Consider the following 22,200-nt stretch of genomic DNA (forward strand, 5'->3'; position numbering starts at 1 on the left):
GCTTGCCGGAAGGGGCGGGACAACGGCGCGTGTGCTGTTACCCGGAAACGGATGTGCTGCGCAGCGCCGCGCGGCGGTGGCGCCTCACGCAGCCATGGAGGCGCGGGAGCCGTTGCGGGAGCTGCGCGGCGCCCTGCGGGAGGTGCTGGCCCGGATCCGAGGTGGGGGCCGAGGCGGGCCGGGCCGGGCCGGGCCGACTCGACTCTTCCCTGGCTGAGGTGTCTCTGCTTTTACAGAGGGCGAACCGCGCGAGGACCGCGAGCCGTTCGAGCTGCCGCGCTTCTGGGACGCGCTGGGTACGGACGGGCGGGCGGGCGGCCGGCGCTGGGCCGCGCTGGAGGTGCCAGGCCGGGCCGCGGGCCGGGCCAGGGCAGCGCTTCGGGCTGCAGCGTAGGCGCGTACCGGCGGCGCCGGTGTGGCAGGTGCTGACTTGCCAGCGGCCTCCGCGGCGGGCCTCCAGCCGGGACTTCTGCGCATGTCCTCCGCTCCAGGGCGCTGCGTTGGCCCAACAGCGGCCGATATCGAACAATTGCCAGAGCTAGATTTTTAAAGCCTTTCGTCTCAGTTAAAGCGTCACAGCACATCCTGGTGAAGGTGTCATGGACCAGGACACAAAATGTGGTTGTGGATATCGCTACCAGCTAAATAAAAAGCCTAGAAAATAAGCAGACATAGGGCACGTGCAACACGCGTGGTACAAATACGCCATGGCGGTTTTGTCCTGTAGTGAGATTTAGTTGTTGTCTTTGTATTGCTTGGAAAGAAGAAATGGTAATTGACCAGTAGGGCCGAGTAGCATCAGAGATATTGCTCATCTAGCTGCTCTGTTTTTTTATCTTTTTCCCAAATTACTTGCTATTCTTTTGCTCCCATTGAATCCTTTCTAGGTCAGACATTCAACATAACATCACAGGAAGCTACAAAGCTGAGTCTGGCATTCTCAGGGACCCCACTGACTTCTGCAGAGGTGAGTAAAAGCCCTCACAGACTGTGAAATTGCCGCTTGTGTGACAAGTTTCAGGTATCTCTTGATTCACTTGACTGAAACAAAGTCATTCGGTTCCGTGCAGACAGGGGATGTTGGTATGGGCTATGCATTGCAGAGCGTGTTAATCCAGTTCAAGAATTGCCCAGAGATCTAATTTAAAATCATGGAATGGTTTGGGTTGGAAGGGAACTTCAAGATCATCTAGTTCCAACTCCCCGGCCATGGGCACGGACGCCTTCCACCAGATAAGGTTGCTCAGAGCCTTGTCCAGCCTGGCCTTGAACACCTCCAGGGATGATGGGGCATCCACAGCTTCTCTGGGCAACCTGTTCCACTGCCTCACCACCTTTACTGTAAAAAAATTCTTCCTTATATCTAATCTAAATCTACCCTCTTGCAGCCCAGAAAGCCAACCGTATCCTGGGCTGCATCCACAGAAGCACGACCAGCAGGTTGAGGGAGGTGATTCTGCCCCTCTACTCTGCTCTCGTTAGACCCCACCTGTAGTACTGCATCCAGCTCTGGGGCCCCCAACATAAGGAGGACATGGACCTGTTGGAGCAAGTCCAGACGAGGGCCACAAAGATGATCCGAGGGCTGGAGCACCTCTCCTGTGAAGACAGGCTGAGAGAGTTGAGGTTGTTCAGCCTGGAGAAGAGTAGGCTCCGGTGAGATCTTATAGCAGCCTTCCAGTACTTAAAGAAGGCCTACAAGAACGCTGGAGAGGGACTTTTTACAAGGGCGTTTAGTGATAGGACAAGGTACAATGGCTTTAAACTGAAAGAGGGGAGATTTGGATTAGATATAAGGAAGAATTTTTTTACATTGAGGGTGGTGAAGCACTGGAACAGGTTGCCCAGAGAAGCTGCGGATGCCCCATCCCTGGAGGTGTTCAAGGCCAGGTTGGATGAGGCTTTGAGCAACCTGGTGTAGTGGAAGGTGTCCCTTCCCATGGCAGGGGGTTTGGAACTAGATGATCTTGAAGGTCCCTTCCAACCCAAACCATTCTATGACTTGTGCACCTTCAGGTTCCTTAGATGGTCTTGAGCCTGATCTTGTCTTACATTGGGCAGTTCTTCATTCTCCCAGTCCCTGCCTTTGCCCTCTGTGACTGGGGCAGTGTGGCTAGAGCACTTGCCAGTGAAGACCTAGGCAAAAAAGTTGTTGAGTACCTCAGCCTTCTCCATGTCTCAGATGACCAGGTCTGACGTTTCCTTCTGGAGGAGGCCCTCATTTTCTCTAGTCCTTCTTTTATCACTTTATCAATTTCTGTAAGTTAGGGAGACATATCGAATAGAAGTATTCTTACATTCTTTTCTATTACATCTGCAGCTGGTTCCTGATAGAGCCAGGATATTGGACAATACAGACCTTAGATCTAACAAAGAATATGCAGTATTTTTGCTGTTAATTGAGAGAAGTTTATCACACCTGTTTTTGAAGGAGAAAAAAAAGACCTCCAGTTCAGAATAATGATCTAAGCTATTTCTTCCTCTCTGATGCACAACCACCACACCAGGATGTGTTTGTTACCAAATCATGAGGCGGCTTATGATGCCGCAAGATACAGCTTGTTTACTGTATCTTCTTCTTGTGCTGTATTTGTTTCTCAAGCAAGATGGCCATTACTTGCTTCCCTTTTCTCAAAGCAATCTGAATGTTAGTGATTGTGTGTGAGACTTTCTGAATGCAGCACAGCCATGCACTACTCACGGTTAATCCTTTTGCCTGTCCATTTTCAGGATTGCCAGAAGCTGAGTGAAGATGTCCAAAATGCCATTCTTGCAGTTGCCACAGTGTACTACTGGCTCCCCAAGGGCCAAGGTGAGATAGTGACAGCAAGGCAGTCACCACTCCACTATATAGGGTGGTGATTCTTTTGTCACTGTGTAAAGACACGCAGTATTTCAGACCCTGATATGAGATCTAGCATCTGCAGGAAAGCAAGTTATCATGAGCAGGTTGTCCCATTATCAGCTATTCTGTAGGCTTGCAACATAAGTTTATGAGTGAAACACTAGTCTGTCTACTCCTGCAGATTTCTATCTGTGAAAGAGTGATAATGTAGGAAGTTGTATAGTTGATCAAGCATTCATATTTATAAAGTGTTGAGGTCCTTGTCCAAAGTCCTTTTGGAACTGGGAAGCACGTTGCTCCCTACAAAATTCATGCAGCTTCACTTGTATAGTATATCCATGCAAACGGAGCGTTCTGCGTGTTCATCTTTGGCAGTTGCTTTCTGTCGGTGCTGACTTCATGGCAACTTTCTTGCTCTTTCTCAACTCAACTAGGTACTACTCTTCGGAAGATGGTACGAGATGCTACCACTGAAGTAGTGGAAGGAATGATCCAACTCACAGAAACAATTCTCAGTGCTCCATTGGAGAGGTAGTAATTTTTGAGAAAAAAAGGAAGAAAAAGTTACAAGTGTACTTGTTAGGAAGCAGCAAGTGCAGACTGCTTCCTAGAGGAAGGGAGGAGGCAGAAGCAGAGCGTTGTTATGAGGCAGGAAGATGCAGTGGCCTCATTGGCAAAGGCCTGTCCCCCAGTATCTGAGTGAGCAGAGCAGTGCTGGTGAGGGTAGTGAGGTTCAGCTGAGAGTCCAGATCATCAGACAAGCCCATAGTGATGACATCAAGCTGGAAAGTCAGGCCCGCAAGTCGGGACCAGGGTCAGGAGGTCCAGAGAGAGTTAGCATCATTAGACATCATCCAGTAATTGCCCAGCACATCCATTACAATGAGTTGGGTCTGAGATCAAAGCAGGAAGCTCAAATCAGTGGGTCAGAATCTAGGTCAGAATCAAGGGGGTGTGAGACTGGGTGCAGACGTAACTGCTACACAGTTGTGACGTAGCACAAACAGGGCCCAGTGAAAGAACCTCAGGCTAAAAGCATCTCCCAGGGTAAGGAAGGGCTGGCCCTCATGCCTAGCTTTCTTCACAGTACCTCCTGTTGGCAAACCATGTACTTAGCCAACTAAACTCCTCAACTGAGCCAACTAAACTCCTGGGAGGGTGGAATACACTCAAGGCCCTGACAGTACCTTCTTGTCCCAGTGACTGAGTCAGGTATATTTGCCTATGTGAAGATTAGATTTTCATCTTGTCTGTGGCAAGGAAAGATGCTGGGAGCAGGATTGCCGTGAAGGTGCTGTATAGCATTTGCACTGTTTGGCAGCTTGTGTCCTTGGAGTGAACTGTCATATGCAATGACTGTGCAACTTTATAAAGCTAGTTATTGGACCACTATGGACTGCTTCCTCTCTTTATGGATTACATGCCACTGCCCTTAGGCAGAGGTCAGCAGTCTTTGCATAGATTCTACAAGATAAATAATATGCCTAAGTACCTTGAGAGGTCTTTGTAAGAGGCTCCTGCTTCTTGTTCCAATGGATAATTAAACTCAGTAGCAGCCAGCACTTCTTGCTTTAAACAGACATGAGACAGTAGTGACAAGCTAGTTGGTGACATCTCTCCAGCAGAGCTAATACTAGTGTGCATAATCTTTCGTGCAGAAAATAAACACACAGCCTAGCAGAGTGGTGCTATTGAGTCTAACTTTGAGGGGCTTTTTGTTTTGTTTCAGCCTGTCTCAGGAACAGCTTATATCAACTGGTGGTGTGTGGGAGGCATGTGAGCAGGTGTCCAATCTGCCACGAGGTGAGTATTGTATGTGCAGAATCACAGAAGTAGGATGTGTTGTCTTGGAATATCAGCAGCCCTTGCAAGGGGCATTCTAGCTACTACAATGGAGGCTAACTCATTCTGCAGAACTCGACTGTTTTCGAAATGCATGAGCTTGGAAGCCAGGCCAGATTCTTTGCATGGCAACAATTCAGCTCTGAGCTCTGCAAAAAGTTTGATCCTACAATTTCAAGATCTAATGATCGCAAACCTAGATGAACATTGTTGCAAGCTGATTTGAATCAGTGCAGTGCCACAGATTTCATCATTTTGCTTTTGCAGATAACCAGGCAGCAGTGGCGTCGGCTCTGGCTGCATGTCTAGGTGTGGTCAAGGATGCTCTAGAGGAAATGGAACATGTAAGGAAGCCCCTAAGCCTTGGAGGAACCTGCAGTGATGATTCGGTGATGGAACACAGGGGTTGTTTTATATACAGGCTTTGATGTAAATTTGCTGTGATGTGAGCCAGATTATTGTATTATGCCTGGATCTTAATGAGTTTTTAAACTCAAGCCTGGTTTACTTTATATAAGGTTTCCATAAAGCCATGTCCTGAATTGCTGGGAGGAGATGGGGTGACAGGGCGTTTTAGGTTGGTGTAAGAAAGGCACTATTTGCCAGGTTCTTGCTGTCTGCTCTGTTGAATTGGAGTGGGGGATTAGTTTTTCTTAATCCAGTTCTGCTAGGATTAACAGAATCTGGCAACTGAGATGCTGGTTTGAAAGAGATACTTCCATAAATTATTTGTGTGATTTCTAGCTTATGTTTTCCTTTTCCGCTTGGGTGTTGCTGGAATTGATGTTAGGCTCTGGGTCTTTAGTGCATCTGTGTTCTCAGGCTCTGGTGGAAGGGCAAGACCCCTACAGTGACATCATGGAAGATGAAGACCTGGGCTTTCGGGGCAACAGAGATACGTATTGGTCAGAAGCTGACCGGAAGCTGCTTAGCTCCTGCATGGGATTAATGAAGGCTTCCAAAGCTTGCCTGAAGAAGGTCTTGGGTGTAGTGAAGGCTTATGGCAAAGCTGATTCTCCAGAGCAGATTGCTCAGCTGGATGATCTTGCAGACATTGCTAATGAGATCAGTCCAAGGTAAGCAGATCTCTCCCCATGCCGCTTTTTGCTCTAGAGCAGTCCCTATCTGTCTTCAGGTCTAGAGAACAGATTAGGAACACCTTTATGATACTGGAACTATAGTGGCAGATGTGGTGGGAAGACTATTATGGCTTAGTCTGTTGAGAGTTATGCAGGTTAGGAGAGGAACATAAGTTGCAGCTTGGGGTGGAGCTATGGCCATGTCTTTCTTGAAGATAAGAGTGGCGCATAGGTGTCTGAGAAGGCAGTGAGAACTGCTATGGCTGACATTGTCTCCTTGTCATGCACTGCCATTCCTGACTTACATTCAGGGTGGGTATAGGCTTTGACCGAGATCCGTTGAGTTGTGCTATCAGGACCTTTCTTCCATTGCTCCCCTCTCTTCTATTGTAGCGTTGATGAACTGGCACTGAGCATGTATCCACCTATGAATGAGTTAGCTGTGCGACTCAATGTAAGTATCTGCAGTCTGGATGCAGGTCTGTTCACTTGGTTGTAGAGAAGGGGAAGAAGTCGAACTGGAGAGATTATGTGACTGTCAGGGAGAGGTGGGTGTTAGTGACTGTCTAAGTAACAAATTCTTAAGAGACGAAGAGCCCCCTTTGGGCCTTGCACACTTAGCCTCCTTCGAGTGGAAGTGCATTCCTGATCTTTACTTCTTCAGGGAAGAGCTTTGGCTTTGAACTATAATCCATAGAGACATCCAGTAACTACCTCAAAGGCTGCTGATGTACTGCATGTCTACTTTCTTCCTTGGGTAATGTGGACTTACTTAAATAAAGGTATCTAAACTAAAAATACAAATTAAAGATTCTCTCAGTGAGCATGGTTAAGAACTGAAACAAGCTGCTCAGAGAAACAGTGGAATCTCCATCTTTGGCAACGCTCAAAACTTGACTGGGCAAGGCTCTGAGCCACCTCACTGAACTTTGAGGTAGGCCTTGCTTTGAGCAGGAGGTTGTAGTAGGGGGTCCCTTCCATCATAAGTTAAGCATGTATCTTCTTGTATCTGAGATTTTTTATTCTTAATTCTGATGTCTTACCTTTGGCCAGTGGCTCGATTTTTCAGGGTAAAAAAAAAAAAATTGCTTAATATCAAATTTCGTTATAGTCAGTCACTTGTAGCTTCACACCTTAATATCGGTTACCAATTTCTAATAGGCTTATCTTTTTAAAGAAAAAATAATTTTAATGTATGCTTTCAAAGTCTTTATTTTCACCTGTCCCAGCCAGCAATAGGTTGAGACACTCCCAGCACAGCAGTGATAGATAGCTTCTGCATAAGGATCAATTTTACTTATTCTTGGCTGCGTTGGGCATTCCTTCACCCGCCTTTATTTTCCAATACTGTTTCTTTCCATGTTTGGCTCACTTTATTTCCCTTTTGTTTCTTTCTAGGCTGCTAAGTTGGCCTCGGTATTAAAGAAAGTCTTAGAGATTACAAAGTGAGTATGATTTGCAGTTTCATAAGTGTGTGTTCCCTGCTGTGAAGGTTGATATCTTTCTGCCTCCTGCCAAAGATGGCTCATTTCTAGACAGTAAATGCTGGTGTTTGGAATAATTGTTGTGTTATCCAGTCACAGGGGGATGGGAGTAAGAAAAGGATGGTAGGGATGAAAGTGATTCCCACTGAAGGCACACACGTATGCGTTAAGGTTTGGGACTAGAGACATGGATGTGGGTTCTTCCTTGCTCAAAGCACTCTGGGGCTAGCAGTCTCGTTTTAATGCTGTGGTAATGCAGCACTTCACAATACCCGTGTATTGTCTGGATGCATAGGTATAAGACACCCAGGAGGCTTTCCTAATGAATTTCCTCCGCTTTTGCAGGACAAGCCATGTATGTCCACCATCAGAAGAAGGCTGGGTGCTGTTTCTAACTAGTGCTGTAGATCACAACATGAACAAAATCAAGAGCTTCACACAGGGTCAACTTTAGCTCTTCCATATCTACATGTGTTGCTGCCACTGGCTCTGGCATATGCTTTTCCAGTGAATCTCACTGATCTCCAGCTACTGGGAGAATGATGAGAACAGTGTTCTTAGAAGAGACCTTTACTGCCTCTTGGTAAAACTTTTCCAGGAAGTTGTTCTTTGCCATTGCTTAAGGTGTCATTTTCCTTTGATTCCTGGGATAGTGCAGTACTGCATCTTAATGTTGTGAATGTGCCCCATTCTTCAGACATTACAGCTGCTGTGGGGTTCAAAAGACAATAAAATATTGCTAGATATGCATGAGTGGCTATATCTGTTTTCAGGTGGCAGAGGATACATACAGAAAGAAAGGGTCTTGCTTCTTTTGCAAGCAGCCTGATGAACCATTGAAAAATATGCAGCACTGCTGCTATTTCCTGTCTAACCTTAGGAGTGAATTATCTTTCTCTTTTCTGTTTCCTCAGAAAGCGGTAGAAAATAGCATTTACTACTTTACCAACTTCAAGGGTCTGTAAGGGGATAAGTGTGTATCTCTAGAGAAATGCTATCATCACTTCACAGTTCTAGGATATCCTTTTTTGCCATGAGCAGGGAAAAATGATTAAGCAGTGGTGTACTGAGCACATACGCATGGTGAGAAATGCAGCATCTGCTTGAGCATTTAGCCCATTATTGTCACCTTAAGGTTCAACTTACAAAACTGGAGAGTGGGCATAGGGGCAGTTGGGAGAGAGTTTAGTTTGTACAAATAATCAAAGTCAGACATGGTTTTAAATATAACTTTAATTAAAACTGCTAACATCTATGCTTGCCTAAGATCAGGGCACAGATCGTGACCACTCTTTTGTGAACAGGACAGCAGGACCTGTTCTAAGTTGGGCATCAGGCAGCTGCAACATCGATAGTTTTGTAGCTCTTCAAGTTCTGGAGTTGAGGGCAGGTAAGATGTGCAGTGAGTCTTCTGGGCCCTACTTGAGTGGGGGTGATTAGGATTTGCAGCTCTTGAATGCTTTTAGGTTGCACAGAGCCCAGCCTGAAAGGCAAGAAGAGATTATGCAGGAAGCACACCTCTTTGTATTTCTAGTTCCCAGGGCCCAGGAGTTGCATTTCCTAGGCAGGATTGTGGTGCCAAAAAAAAGGAAAGAAAAAAGACTACAAATAGAAGGCTGGCAGTTATCTAAACTACCACAATGGAACTGTGATGTGACAGTAGAAGTTCTTCTAGTTTGGAAGGAAGATGCGACTAGAAGGAAGATCTTCTTCCTTCTACTTTGGAAGGAAGATACTACAGGAGAGTTGAACTCCCCATGGAGGCATGTGAGGTTACTTTGTCTTAATGCAGCTTCTTGAGAGAAATGTGGGATTCTTTTCATGCAAAGGAGAGCATGCCTTTTTGGATGACTCTTGGCTAAGTCAGGTTTGCCTGACTCTTCAGCAGAGAATGGGAAGACACTGTTAAAATTGTACTGAGGGACTGTGTTTATTGCTGGCAGTGGGTAATGGGTGGAAAGACACGTCACAAACAGTATAGTTTTACCCCACTTATGGATGTTCAAGTGGCTACCTAAAAAGCAATTGATTTCTCAACAGCAAATAATTTTTGGATTTCATAGCTCACTTCAGTGACTATAACTGTTGTCTTAGTTAATGTGTGTTTCTGCCTAAGTCTTGTGGTACTTCTCTTGTTGCCCTTTATGTTGGCAGGGACCTTTCCTTCTGCTGTTTAGGCCTTTGGAGTTGAAGCTTTCACAAATGTCATACTGGCTTCAACTTATGTATTACATATCTGTTGACAGTTCTGTTATGTGGCTTTTCTCGTTTTCAGTGTGAGAATCTTCTGTATTGTCTGTAAATAAAGGATGGGATGCCTGGGGCTTTCATGCTGTAGCAGTCTTTTCTTGCCACGTTTTGCCTGCTTATTTTTGGGGAGAGCCTTTCCTGTACAAGGGTTTCTCTAGCTTGTATTGTGTCTCTTTTTCCATTTACCATTCTTATATTGATCAGTTTGCACTTACCTGTACTTCCTTTGTCTGTAAATGAGCCCTTGCCCTGCAACCACTATCACACACTTGTCCAAGGGTTCAGTGAGAGGGTTCAGGAGGCTGATCTTTACTGTGCTTGGTTGATATTGTACCATGTTTTCTGGAAACTGTTGAAAAAACAAAATGAGCTGAAACTGAGAGAAGGAAGGAGAATCTTCTATCATTAAAGGAGATAAATGATTTTTTTGGTGCCAGAGGTGTCAGCCTGAGCTGCCGGTTGCCAGAAAAGTCTAAGTCCAGCTTACTTTCTTCTTAACTACAGTCTTCTGCTGTAGTTTCCTTCTGTAGCCTCTGATTTCCAGACTGGTGAGTGAGTTAGGAGTCATTGGGATTTCCTTATGCTCACACATAGACGAGGTAGAAGTGAAAATACTGTGTACGACAGTGTGGCGCAACTCACCTTTCCCAAACTGATGTCTCAGTGCTTTGAAAGAAAATAGCATGAGAAGAGCCACTGAACGCAGCAGAATTTTTTTGCTGCTTATGACTGAAACCTGTTTTCTCACTACTGCAGTAACAGAATGATTGACTGATCTAACCTTAATAGTGAGGACAGGATCACAAATCCTGATCTCTTCCTGTGCAAGGTATATGTCGGAGGAGTCCTCGTCTCTCAGCATGGCAGTCAGCCTAAGCAGATGGTTCTCACCCAGCTCTTTTCTGTACTGTGAGTAAGGCACAAGGACCTGCAGGTTGTTAGCTGGAATAGAGAGTTGTGAAATACAGATGACAATGTAGATGATAAGTGCAGTCTGATCTTAGCCTGCATGGCACCTAGGAGTGTTTAGTGCCCAACATTGTACTAAAAGCTGCAGCACTCAAAAGCTTAAGTGATCCCGACTGGATTTGCAGATTCAAAAGCACTAAGGTGATGTTGCCATAGTGTTTTATTTCAATCACCTACAGCAACTATTCAGTCAGCCTTTTGTAAATTTATGCCTAAGTGCATTTTTCCTGAAGTGAGAGGGCTAGATACACTTTTTTAGCCATGCACCCAGTAAAGTCCTTACCTTCATTGCTTTTGAGGGTAAAATGAAACTCTTCCTTCCAAAGTTTGGTAACAGCTGCACCATTATAATGTAGAGACTGGGCTCCAACTATCAGGCGAGTAGCCTTTTCTTCACCACTGTGGTTAAACACTTGAATGGAAAGCGGAATATCTTGTCCCAGTAGCAGAGAACTCTCTGACTGGAGCTGGATGGAAAGGTTAACTGGCTCTTCAAGGGCAGTAGGAATAGAGCTAAACTGCTCTTCACTTCTGCTCCTGGTTGTCTCAAATTTCTTCATCTTTCTGTAGGCTTTGTCAAGTACTTCTTTTTCCTGAAGAGAACCTGTCACAAAAAAGGGAGCACATATTTTAGTATTCTTTCCTGTTTGGTAGTGTGAAGCAGTAAATGCAGAAGGATGGTGTTGAATTATCCTGACAGTACTGTAGATAACTGTTTCTAGGAGCATAGAGAGATATCCTGTTGTACTTCTGTTTGGAGCGGTTCAGGAATTTCAGCTGACAGGACATTCATTGGATGTACCTGAAAGAAGGATCTACTTAGAAAGATTTGTTATAGTTTTTAAAGCACCTTGGTGCTAACCTCTGTCAGAGTAAAAGAGGCAGTTACTTCTTTAGCTTTAGCTAGGGCATGGTACTATGTTCTCTTGTGATGGACCGCAGCTGAGGAGACAACATGCCATAGACTAAGATGAGATGGTAGGGTTGGATCAGGGCAACAACACTCAGTAATAGATTCTGAAGGGGCAGCTACTTTTTGAGGGAGGAATTTAGGCAATATCCAGCAGCACACATTCCTTTTCAAAAAGCTGGAGTCTGAAATACATCTTTATGTATTAACAGTGGTAATGGGAGGTGAATGTACAGAGTGTACAGGTAACAGAAATCAGGAAAGAAGGTTTCCCAGACAGGAGAGTGCCTGGTGAAGAAAGGCCTGGCCTTCTAGAGAGCTGGTTAATGTAATTAAGCAGGATGAAATTTGGGGTGTGACCTGTGCTTTGAGTCTGTAGACTGCGAGAGTAAGGTGGTGTGCCATTCAGGAAGGAGAAGTAGGGACAACTGGATGACCCTAATGCTCTGGTATGGCTTTGTTCTCTAGGACTTTACTCTTCACTTGTAACACTGGCAGGGAATGTACTCAGCCATTTGCCTACTCCATACCTTCAGGATACTTGTAGTGCTGTGTGATATCCTCACAGCGTTCACTGCCCACACTCTTGGTGCTGATGTTGTTGCCAGTGTACTTCGTGCCACTGAGAGCTGGCCTGAGGGTGTCATCTGCTTTTTGTATCCAGACCTGGCACTTGGCATTGATAGCAGCAAAGAAATAGCAGACATCATAATCAACGTCCGTGTCTCCTTCCTTGATGGCTTGAACAGGGGCTGGCCCACAGAAGGATGGACCTGAAGAGAAAATGTGGCCCAGTTAAGATTCAGATGCTCTACCAACTAGACACATGCCTAGTTTAGAGCTATACTGGGAGTGGTGAAGTATCTAGTTTAGGAGGACATTAGGGAGCAGTGCTGTGATAGAGCTCTTAGAGCTATGCAGACTGCACAAACCAAACAGATGAATGATGATTTAGTGCTTAAAAGTCAACAGGGTGAGTCCCCATCCTTTTGCATCCTTCCATCGGAAGTCAAGGGAGGAATATTGAACTGCTTTATTTGCTTCACTCCCCCCGCCAGCCCCCGGGTCCTGGTTTTGACTGGGACAGAGTTAGTTTTGTTTTGGATTTAGTTTGGGATTTGTTACAAGGAGAGTGTTGATAGTGCACTGATGGTTATGGTTGATACTGAGACATCAAGGACTTTTCAGCTTCCCATGCTTTTGCCAGTGTGCAGGAGCACAGCAGGCTTAGGGGGGAGCGTGGCCGGGACAAATGGCCTACAACTCCTCTTATGATTTGATCTTAGACTTAGGATTCAGGGCCAAATTTGCCAATAGAATATTCCATATCGTGCAATGTCATGCCCAATATTTAGATGAAGGTTGACTGGGAAGTTGGGGGAACTCTTTTCTGAGGGGTCTCTTCTGTGGGACTCTCTCAGGCTCTCAGAGTTCTGTCTCTCTCTTGCTCTCTTTTTGGGCCTCTCGCTCGTCTGGGATTGCGGTGTTGGGACTTACCTGTTTTGGGATCGCTTGCTGGGACGGGACAGGCATTGGTTACCGAGTGGTGAGCAATTACATTGTGCATGATTTGTTTGTATATATTATTATCACTATATATTTTTTAAAAATATTTTATTACTATTATTATTTTATCACTGGTACTTTTAATTTTATAGTATTATCATTAAATTTTTCTTCACTCACGAGTCTTCTTCCCTTTTCCCCTTCAATTTTCTTCCCCATTCCCCAGGAGGTGGAGGATGCTGAGCAAGCGGCTGTGTGGCGTTTAGTTGCCTGCTCGGTTAAACCACGACACCCCCCAACCTCATCTTTGATATCTTACCTTTGCTTTTTTCCTGGCAGGTGGCATCCAGTGCCTGCCACCCACTGTACTCTGGTAACAAGCCTACTCGAGCCATCCAGCATTCATTCCAAACGTGAAAGGTCCTGCAAGAGACAACATCATATGCTTATACCAAGGGACTGAGCCCTGAGGTACAGTAAAGTTTTAGTCAAACCATAGCCAATGAATGCTCCTTTGAAATATCTCAGTGCATGTGGAGGAGAGCAGAAGCCATGGTTTTTGACACAAGTGGAGTTTCTCCAGCCGAACCGGGCTATTGTTCTTCCCTTGTGGGCCCTAGTAATAGGGCACTCTTTGGTTTGGATTGTGGCCATTTCTCAAGAGCAGGCCCTGTAGACAGGATCTCAGCTGAGCTGTCTCCTATCGACCTCCCTGTACCTTTTTCTTCACCCCCCTCTATCACTTCCTAGATCAAGGTATTGTCTCAAATTCTTGCTTGAGTTCTGCCATGTTTTCTTACCACACACGGGCACTCTTGTCTTGTGTAAGCAGTGTTCCATCTTCGTCATAATACTCATCCACACTCAGGCTGCCGTTAGTGTTGTGAGCCCATGTAAAGCCTGTGACCACCCTGGTAGGAATTCCCAGGCACCTCAGAACTGTGCAGAAGAAAGAGCTGTGAATCAGTTGTGCATCCGCCCCTAAGGTTGCCTCTGCTGATAGATGTAGACCCTTTTTAGTAGCTAGACCTGTTAGGAATGGCACCAGGCCTGCTGTTTGGACTTTGCAAGAGGCATTGCCCTCTCAGGAAAGAAGCTATCATAGGTGCGTTCAGTGAATGGTGTGTACTGACACTCTTTTATCTCAAAGCTAGCGATGCTGAATTTTGATGAGGAAACTCTGACAATCTGCCTCTCACCTAACAATTAAAGGTTATGTTACTGGGATCTGTGTTAATCCAGGAATTGAGGCATATGCTAGAGATTCTGCAGACCAAATAAGGCTTTGCTCAATACAAAAGTCTGACCACCACTGTACCTGAACACATGACTGCAGCAAACACCCAGCACTGCCCATAGCGGACAGGCTTGCATTGTGATGCAACCCACTGCCGGAGGATGGGGCTGCTTCCCAGCCACTTGGAAGGAGGTGTCCCGTTATAGTACTGCCGGGTCCCGCATTCTGTCAGGATTCCTCTAAACTCATCGCAGTTCAGCTGCAGGGAAGCAGGAGAGAAAGATGGATTAAGAAATTGCCTCTCTTTGGTAGGCACACCTCATCCTGTTTGATGAAACTACTCCCAAGGCGGACAAAAGAAAAGGATTTTTTGTGCAAAGCGTGGAAGTCATGGCTGAGCAGAACAGATGCAACAGTCTCCCCTGAGATTTATTCAGTAAGTGTACTGTCACTGCTAAGAAGCTCCTGCAGCACTACCTGTCTGCTGCAGGAATATGAGGAAGGGCTGGAGATGGGCAGGAGGTGTTGTTTGGAACAGCCCTGGGCAGGCTTCCTCTTTGATCAGTGGGTTGCCATAAACTGGGATTGAGAAGATGCTAGCCTGCTAGCCTTTGCTCTGCATTCATGTCTTCTCTGCTAAGGTCAGGGCTGCTGTCTGCCCTCCTTACCATGGCTGCAACTGTGCGGCAGATATAAATAGGGCTCTTGCGCTGGGTGTGATCCTTGTCTCGTTGATTGCGTTCACCTACATCCAGCAGTGTGAAGCAGATGTCAACAATATCTTTCTCAAACTGAAACAAGAACACATCATTTCAGACAATTTGGCCTCTGAGCAAAATTTGAGGACAAATACGTGTTCTCTGGAGTTGCTGCAAGGGTTTGTAACTGCAGATTATTTCTCCCTTTCTACTTACAGGCTTATTAAGTGGGCTGTGGAGGAGAACTCCAGACGGAGATTTGGAGGGGGAGCACAACAAGCTAAAGGCCGACATACAGCTTTATTGAAGCAAGGTGGGAAACGCATTAGCATTATACTGCATCCCCTGATTGAGGGAAATTGATGCTTTTCTGGAGCACTCCCTAGGTTGGCACAGAGATACTTTTGTGATCCAGTGGCACTAAAGCGGAATAAAATCCCGTTCTAATCACTGGCTGTGCCAGATGGCCTTGGGCAAATTGGAAGATATACTTGTCCTCCCTTTACCTGTGAAATAGAGATAGTATTACTAAGCTCTGTTAAATGCTTTTATATCTGTTGATGAAAGGAAGGCACACAAAGCCCAGATATAGATCAATGCATTTCTTCGTAGAGGATAGCCTGAGAAGGTACCTAAAATTACATATACTAGGCTATGGGAATTCATACACAGGTCCCTGTTCTTCTGCACAGTCTTAGGCAAAGACAGTGAGTGCAGAGATCAAGTTGTCATCAAAGCCACAGTATGGAAATGGATAGCATCCTGTACACACAGGAGATATGCACCCTTCCTCTGCTGGTGGCTGTAAGAGCGCGCAGACATACTGGACCTCTTGCTTACCTGATTGAAGTCCCAGGGTTGTGCTAGGATTGCATTTTCAGTCCCCCAGTAGATGACACCGTCTTGGTTTAAAATATACTCCTGCCGCTGTGCCTCATTAGCCAAGAACACCTCATCATCTAGGTTAGAGGAAAAAATACATCAGGAAAAAAGCATCAGGAAGAAAGCATTTCTGGTCTCAGATGCACTTGCATTTCTCTTACATCAGCAGACTCCACTGCACTCCAGGGACTTTGGCAGTCCCTGGCATTTTGCCCTGGAAAAATACCACAGATTCTGAATCAGACAGGAAAGAAGAATTTCATTGTCATCTCTGTTTCCTTGTTCAAAAAGTTCCTCTACTATCACACTAGTTAGCTCTTTTACTTTCCTGGCTCTTGACTTCTCTATTCCAGAGAAAGACACAGTGGCCTTAATCAGACCAGTTATAATCTTGACTCATCTTAAATTCTTTATTATAGGAAACATTTTATCAAACATTTTTCGCTTAGTGGGAGGATAGGGCTCTGGCAGTGTAGTACTCCAGGAACAGGGCAGAAGTGCTGAGGCAGGCAGCTTTGAGGTTTTATTAGCCCTTACCTCCTTCCTAAGGTGCTGTGAGCAGCAGGGCAGGAGTGGCCAGGGGAGCACTAGGTGAGTCAGCCTCAACCTCCATGGAGACAGAGTGCCAGAGTTTCAAAAGCTCTTTTGTTGAAGTGACTGATCCCTGCCTGCCTTTCTGGATTTGACCACGTACCTTGGCACCAGGGATTAAAGAGAAGGATGAAGTAGCCCAGGAGACAGTAAGACTTGGAGGCATGTAAAAGCAGAGTGTACTGGCCAATGGGAGCACTGGCAGGCGTATTCACAGAGATGGTCCAGAAGCATGGGTCCTGTTCTTCCAGTACTGCGCTCCACTGCTTCTGGTCTCCCAGGCTGGAGATGGGAAATTCAACCTGGGTTCCATCTGCTTTGGAAGGATGTGATCCTGCAGTCAAAGAAATCTGATTGTGTCTATTCCAGACGTGCATCCTCACCCCATGCAGATTGCAGGGACATTGTCTATATCTGGCGCCATAGCTGTCCTTTCTTGTGAGAGAGTGTTTACTCTTTAGCAGCTTAATGCCTAGTGAATCTTCCTGTGGTTAGTGGTGCACTCAGGCCTCCATGTTTGAGAGTGGGATGTGTATTTTGTAGAAACCAGGAACAGCCAGAATGGTGCAGACCTGCTGCTGCTGGGATTCAGTGCCTTGTAACAAAAGTAACAGCAAAGTGCACAGATTATGGTAAAACAAGCTGGGGCTCTATGCTGCCGCCCTTCTCAGGGATCTCACTAGAAAACATCTGTAACAGGCTAGTTAAGTTTGAACATTCCTAAAGCAAAAGCCAGGAGAGATCCCATGAGTGCTTTCAAATCATAGAGTAGTGAACCTGCATTGGTTATTGTGCTGCAGCATCTCTTCTGGAAAGAGATCTAGTTCTGTCCCTGCAGTCTCAGCAGCAGGAGACTCTGCTCTGCCTTAGATAAACAATTCACTGGCCTCACTTCTAGATGTGGGCACCTCTGTCTAGCTCTGGAGATGGCTTTTGCCACCAGCTCTGTTCTTCATGTGGGTGGAGGACCAGAGTTCTTACAGGTATAGTTAATGGCATTACCTGTCTGTACTATGAGGAAGGTCTTCTTCAGCTGCTGCAGGTAGCTGTGTATTGGAGCTGAGAAGCTCACAGTGATAGTGAATGGCTGCCCGCGCCTCACCAAAAGCCTTTCAGTGCTGATTTCTTCTGTGTGGTGGTTATTGTTGTTCATTGTGATCTTGAAATCACATTTTTTGATGCTCAGACCTGTAGTGTGAGGATGTAGAATGAGTTTGGGGTTGTGAGCTGCCCGCAGTCTGGCCCTTGGCCACATCGGAGACAGACAAAGAGCTGATCATGTGTTTCTCTGCTCAGACAGTGTCCCCCTGCCTTTGAGACTTTCCGCCTAGTAGCTGTCAGGACTTTCACGCTGAGCTTGGTTGCTCTTGTGTCAAGTGGCTAATGAGCTGTCTTTGCTTATACCTTAGCATCATTAAGTGAACCAAGTGATTACGCAAAAGCTCCTTCCTGCCCAGAAAAGGACGTGGAACAGACCTGAGCATTCAAATGATACAGATGTAGCTAGCACTGAGCATGCACTGTGACTACGTTTGGAGTCTTATGCTGCGTCCTCGAGGGCACCAATGGCACTCAAAGCAGCATCTCTTCACGTGGATATGTGGTTGAAATTGTGCACAGGAAACAAGCTGTTACACTCTGCTTGCAATGTGGATGCAAGCTCTTCCAGCAGTTACTGCACTATGTGTGTCTCATATGCACCAAAGACCAGCAACTGGTGCAAACTTCACTGCTGGTTTGAATGCAATGTGGCTGTATAGTCCTGGAACTGTGCTGGATCACATCAAATCGAACACCAGTTGTTCCTTCTTTGCACCACATTAGTTGGCAATCTCACACCCAGAGCTGCAGGAGATGGAAGAGCTCCTCCTCCTTCTCCTGTCTCCTACACATGTATCATACACATCATACAAGCTTCTGTCCAGCACCAGAAGAGAGAAAAAATTTTTCACCATTTCAAGCACCTAATTTGGTGCTCAATGGCTGTAGTGTGATCATATACTTGCACTTTTCTTCTGGTTTTGGTGGTGTTCTTAATCTTTCCAGACTTCTTGCTGAGAAACTGATAACACCCTATTTTTTCTCAGCCTTAGGATCATCCTGACCTCACTTACCTCTTCAGTTCTCAACTCATCACTAAGATCCTTGAACCTGTGGTTCTAACTGCTGTCCCTTATATGACACATCTTGTCACCTACCTTCCCTTGCTGATCCAGGTTCCTCCCTCTGTTCCAGCTAAAGAAAATAAAAATAATCTACAGACCATTCCCCTGCTGTCTAAAGCTATTGCTCTTGTGCTAATGCCACTGCTCTTGTGCTAAAGCCACAACTACTCTTTGCAGTTTTCATTGGTCTGCTCTTTCCCTATGTCTAACTTGCCTTGTCCTCTGCATTGATACCTTCTCCCATTGCTGTTGTCCCTTCTGTGTTCATTGTGGGAGTCCCACTGGATTGTGTGCTTTGTTTCTTTTTTCCCATATGAATTTTGTCATGCATTGGTTTCAGTGAATGATAATGGTCTGGTTTTCAAATCCCTTTACGCCTGTCCCAGTTCATAGCTCTGCACCAGTTTAAGCTTTGCAGAGCCTGCTCTGACCTCGAATATTTTCTTCTCTGTGATGAAGAGGTCTGTTCTGACTATCTTGTAGACTGGTGAGTCATATGCAGCCTGGCTCCCTCTCCTTCATATGCCTTTTCATTTATCTTACTGTCACTTTCTTCAAGGTTGCTTGGAACCTGGACCCTCTCCTTACTCAAGTGGCTGAAACACTTAGTCATGTCTCTGCTTCAGTTTTGTAGTCTGGCTTACCTCCCCACCCCCTGCCACCCATCCCCTATGTTAAGGATAACTCTCTTGCCTTTGCTTTGAAACTCTCACATGTTTGCATAAGCTGCCTCTTACTGCTTCTCTCAAACTCCTCTTAGGCATTGGTACTAGCTTTTCTTTGCTGTTCCTTTTTGTGCTGCAGTCCTCCATGCGAACTGGAACTCCCTTAGCCTTTAGAGCACTTCCTTGCCTCCTGCCCTGTAAGAAGCTCACCTCTTCTACAAGCCTCATGAACAGTATCTTGGAGCAGGGACAGTAGTTTTTCCTGACAGACAACCGGCAAATGCTTGGGACTAATCAAAGTGATTTTTGCTTACCTTGGCCCATGTCTAGTTCCCTCTGCCGTGAAAGTCTTCAGCTCCTGCTTGCTCTGGTGGGCAATGGCTTCTTCCTTCAGCTTTCTTCAAAAATTATCCACTTGCAAAGTTGTTTGTTCAGTTTCTGCATGCAGGGTGGGACGTGATGTTGCCATCTCCTTCAGCTTATCGTGCTGGCCTGCTGTGCAGAAGTTATTTTATCTCAGACCACACTAAAGAGCAGAAAGTGTTGACTTTTCCTATCTACAGATGAGGTTTAAATTCCACAGCGGGATGTGTAGCCTTTAAAGACGGCCAGTGACAATTTCCTCAGAGCTGTGCACTGGGGACCCCAGAATAGGAAATGCAAATATTAACTTGGTTCTAAACAATGCACAGAATGCACTTCCAATCTAAATGTTGAAGAGCTGCTCTCCAACATTGGCCCTAAGCTACTTAGATCCTAAACCCTTCAAGGAGTGAAAAAAAAGGTTAATGCATCCATTACCCTTATGTCTAATTCAAAAAAGTGAAAGCGCTTCAAGATGAGGAAATTTGTTAAAAGGAACAACTAAAAAACCTAGAATCTCTATAGCATAATGCTCACTATTTAAAAATGTCACACTGGAGTCTTGGACTGTCATGGTTTAGGCCACTCTGGCAACTAAACTCCACACAGCCGCTTACTCACCCTCCCCCACCCCCCAGGATTGTCCAAGACATGGACTAAATACATTCTTAAAGTTGCTATAATATAAAAGGAAGGTCATTGCATAGATAAATAATTGGTCAAAATACTGGAAATAAGACAGCAGAATAAAGAGTTTTCACTGTGGAGCGAGTCACCAGTACTTTTGCAGAAATCTGTGATCTTCCACAAATTCATGAATAATTTAAGAAGCCAATAAAAAGACTTGAGGTAGCAAAGCTTACTCAGTTATTCTGAGTAGTAAAGACGAGCGAGGCAGCTGTGGAAAAGTTGTAGAAGAATCTGAAGATACTGAATGACTAGGCCATAAAATATCAAGTAGAGATCAGTGTAGGCACATACACAATAGGAAAAAGGGACCCATATCTTACATAAGCAGTGATGCATTCAAAGGAAGTTGTAGCTGTTCCGGGATGAAATTTGGATTTATACTAGATAGCTGCTGCTATGGTCTGGTGAGCCTGGTATTTTTCTTAGTAATTGCATATTAATCTTTATAATTGCTTGCTTATATGCATCGTTTAAGCTCAATACAAACTCTCTTAGTTTAGTCATTTACAGCATAGCCTTAATTGTATAGATTGACTTTCACAGAATGGCAAAATGGCTGAGGTTGGAAGGGACCTCTGGAGGTCATCTTGTCCAACCCCCTGCTCACACAGGGCTGCCTGGAGCTGGTTGCCCAGGACCGTGTCCAGATGGCTTTTGAGTATCTCCAAGGATGGAGACTGTGCAGCCTGTCTGGGCAACCTGTGACAGGGCTCAGTCACCCTCACAGTGAAAAAGTGTTTCCTGGTGTTCACAGGGAACCTCCTGTGTTTCAGTTTGTGCCCATTGCCTCTGGTCCTGTCACTGGGCACCACTGGAAAGAGCCTGGCTTTGTCCTCTTTTCAGTCTCCCTTCAGGTATTTGTATACATGGATAAGGTCCTCCTCAAGTCTTTTCTTCCAGAAATTTCTGGGAGTTTATTGTCAACATACGTGTGATTTTAGTATGTGTCTTGAACAGTCATCATAATGACTGATGCATGCTCTTTATATGTATGCAAATTGTAAGCCAATTGATTGTGCTCAAACCTCTGACTTTGCATGATCAGTGTTTTTAAATGCACCTTTGCAGTATGTGTGTTTATGAACATCCAAATCAGAGAGTGGTTGAGATACAAGCAGGTGTTTTTTCTATCACCACTGCCTTGTAATGGTTGTGTATACACATAGTACCATCTCTTGGTCAAACTGGCAATTGCAAGTAATGTTTGCTGTGTAGAATGCACTGATGAACGCTTTGTAAACTGAACAGCTCAGGTGCTTGTATTTGCATTCCATCTGGTGAGAATTTGCAATCCTAAATTAAATACCTGAGTTTTTTCATCCAAGATCTGAGAGAAAGAAACTGAAATTGACCATTACAGAGGTCAAGACATTCAGAAGAAGTGTTGAGATTTCCTACTTGTGAATCGCTGTTCTTTCTGTCTGGAATATGGGTTTCTCGTATGTTGTTTTTCCTTCAGTCATCAATTGTTTCATCTGTTAGTTTAAATGCCATTCACATCTTGGTAAAGGCAAACCCCAAATACTGTCTGCATTACTGATGGTACTAAAGTGGTGCAGCCATTTCCGTATATTGCAATTGTAACGACACTGTCAAAAAATTGAGTTGGATTGGTTAGGCTATTTTGCTGTATGCAACCAGCAATTTGCATGTCTCAGTGCAGGCACTCTGGACTTTTAGACGTGTTGATAGGTATTTCTGAAGTGTATACATACAAGTATTTGTGTTCCTTATATTTTGGTGGTTAAAAGGTGGTTACAGTAACACTTTGGAGTAGTATTTCTTCTGTAAACTCAGCATAGCTGTATTTGGAGTTGTGCACAAAGGTCATGCTCTCTTACTGGTTGCCTAGCTTCAGTACAACATGGTCCGTTGTTAGTGCTATGTTTGGTGTCAGGAAGTGGGCAAATGGACAATCCTTCAGATGCAATGACAGGTAGCTCTACCCTATGAGTCCTCCAAAGGTATTGCCTTAAGATCCTCCAGCAAAGCAGAAAAATAGTGGGTTTTTTTTAGTCTGAACT

At 45.1% G+C, this 22,200-nt stretch overlaps 2 protein-coding genes and 1 long non-coding RNA gene across 5 annotated transcripts; 2 read left to right on the top strand and 1 right to left on the bottom strand.

Annotated features, from left to right (window-relative positions):
• Nucleotides 1–94: 94 nt before the first annotated feature.
• CCNDBP1 (cyclin D1 binding protein 1) lies at nucleotides 95–8,003 on the top strand. The gene is made up of 11 exons (XM_086622769.1): nucleotides 95–161; nucleotides 237–296; nucleotides 888–967; nucleotides 2,731–2,812; nucleotides 3,280–3,376; nucleotides 4,575–4,648; nucleotides 4,955–5,031; nucleotides 5,510–5,763; nucleotides 6,160–6,220; nucleotides 7,165–7,211; nucleotides 7,596–8,003. The coding sequence occupies exons 1-11, from the start codon at nucleotides 95–97 to the stop codon at nucleotides 7,702–7,704; spliced, it is 1,008 nt and encodes a 335-aa protein (XP_086478895.1). The 3' UTR covers nucleotides 7,705–8,003.
• A 462-nt stretch (nucleotides 8,004–8,465) lies between these two features.
• On the bottom strand, nucleotides 8,466–19,674 carry LOC104381724 (protein 4.2-like). Of its 3 annotated transcripts, XM_086622764.1 has the most exons (13): nucleotides 19,438–19,674; nucleotides 17,296–17,481; nucleotides 16,397–16,627; nucleotides 15,661–15,779; nucleotides 14,791–14,913; nucleotides 14,204–14,381; nucleotides 13,686–13,824; nucleotides 13,205–13,308; nucleotides 11,910–12,152; nucleotides 10,753–11,073; nucleotides 10,282–10,442; nucleotides 9,716–9,849; nucleotides 8,466–8,733 (listed from the first exon to the last, which is right to left on the bottom strand). In XM_086622764.1, exons 1-13 carry the CDS (start codon nucleotides 19,445–19,447, stop codon nucleotides 8,583–8,585), a joined length of 2,100 nt encoding a protein of 699 aa, XP_086478890.1. In that variant the 5' UTR covers nucleotides 19,448–19,674; the 3' UTR covers nucleotides 8,466–8,582. The 3 variants fall into 3 exon arrangements, with proteins under 3 accessions (XP_086478890.1, XP_086478891.1, XP_086478892.1); XM_086622765.1 differs by lacking the exon at nucleotides 17,296–17,481; XM_086622766.1 differs by lacking the exons at nucleotides 16,397–16,627; nucleotides 17,296–17,481.
• On the top strand, nucleotides 13,315–15,654 carry LOC147527542 (uncharacterized). Its single transcript, XR_015222666.1, has 3 exons — nucleotides 13,315–13,356; nucleotides 14,435–14,558; nucleotides 15,039–15,654. It is a non-coding gene; the product is annotated as an uncharacterized LOC147527542 (long non-coding RNA).
• Nucleotides 19,675–22,200: the final 2,526 nt, after the last annotated feature.

This window comes from Tauraco erythrolophus, chromosome 18 (genome assembly GCF_009769465.1).
Source record: "Tauraco erythrolophus isolate bTauEry1 chromosome 18, bTauEry1.pri, whole genome shotgun sequence".
NCBI classification, from domain to species: Eukaryota; Metazoa; Chordata; class Aves; order Musophagiformes; family Musophagidae; genus Tauraco; species Tauraco erythrolophus.

What these genes read in the sequence shown, in the direction of transcription:
- LOC104381724 (XM_086622764.1), bottom strand. An exon ending in ATCCTGTCCTCACTATTAAG is followed by an intron (nt 9,850 to 10,281) that starts GTTAGATCAGTC and finishes TTTTTTCAACAG; the next exon opens with TTTCCAGAAAACATGGTACA. An exon ending in TACAGACAAAGGAAGTACAG is followed by an intron (nt 8,734 to 9,715) that starts GTAAGTGCAAAC and finishes CTTGCCTTTCAG; the next exon opens with GCTGGGCTCTGTGCAACCTA.
- CCNDBP1 (XM_086622769.1), top strand. Translation starts at nt 95, where the DNA reads ATGGAGGCGCGGGAGCCGTTGCGGGAGCTGCGCGGCGCCCTGCGGGAG. An exon ending in GGTGTCCAATCTGCCACGAG is followed by an intron (nt 4,649 to 4,954) that starts GTGAGTATTGTA and finishes TTGCTTTTGCAG; the next exon opens with ATAACCAGGCAGCAGTGGCG. An exon ending in GCTAATGAGATCAGTCCAAG is followed by an intron (nt 5,764 to 6,159) that starts GTAAGCAGATCT and finishes CTTCTATTGTAG; the next exon opens with CGTTGATGAACTGGCACTGA.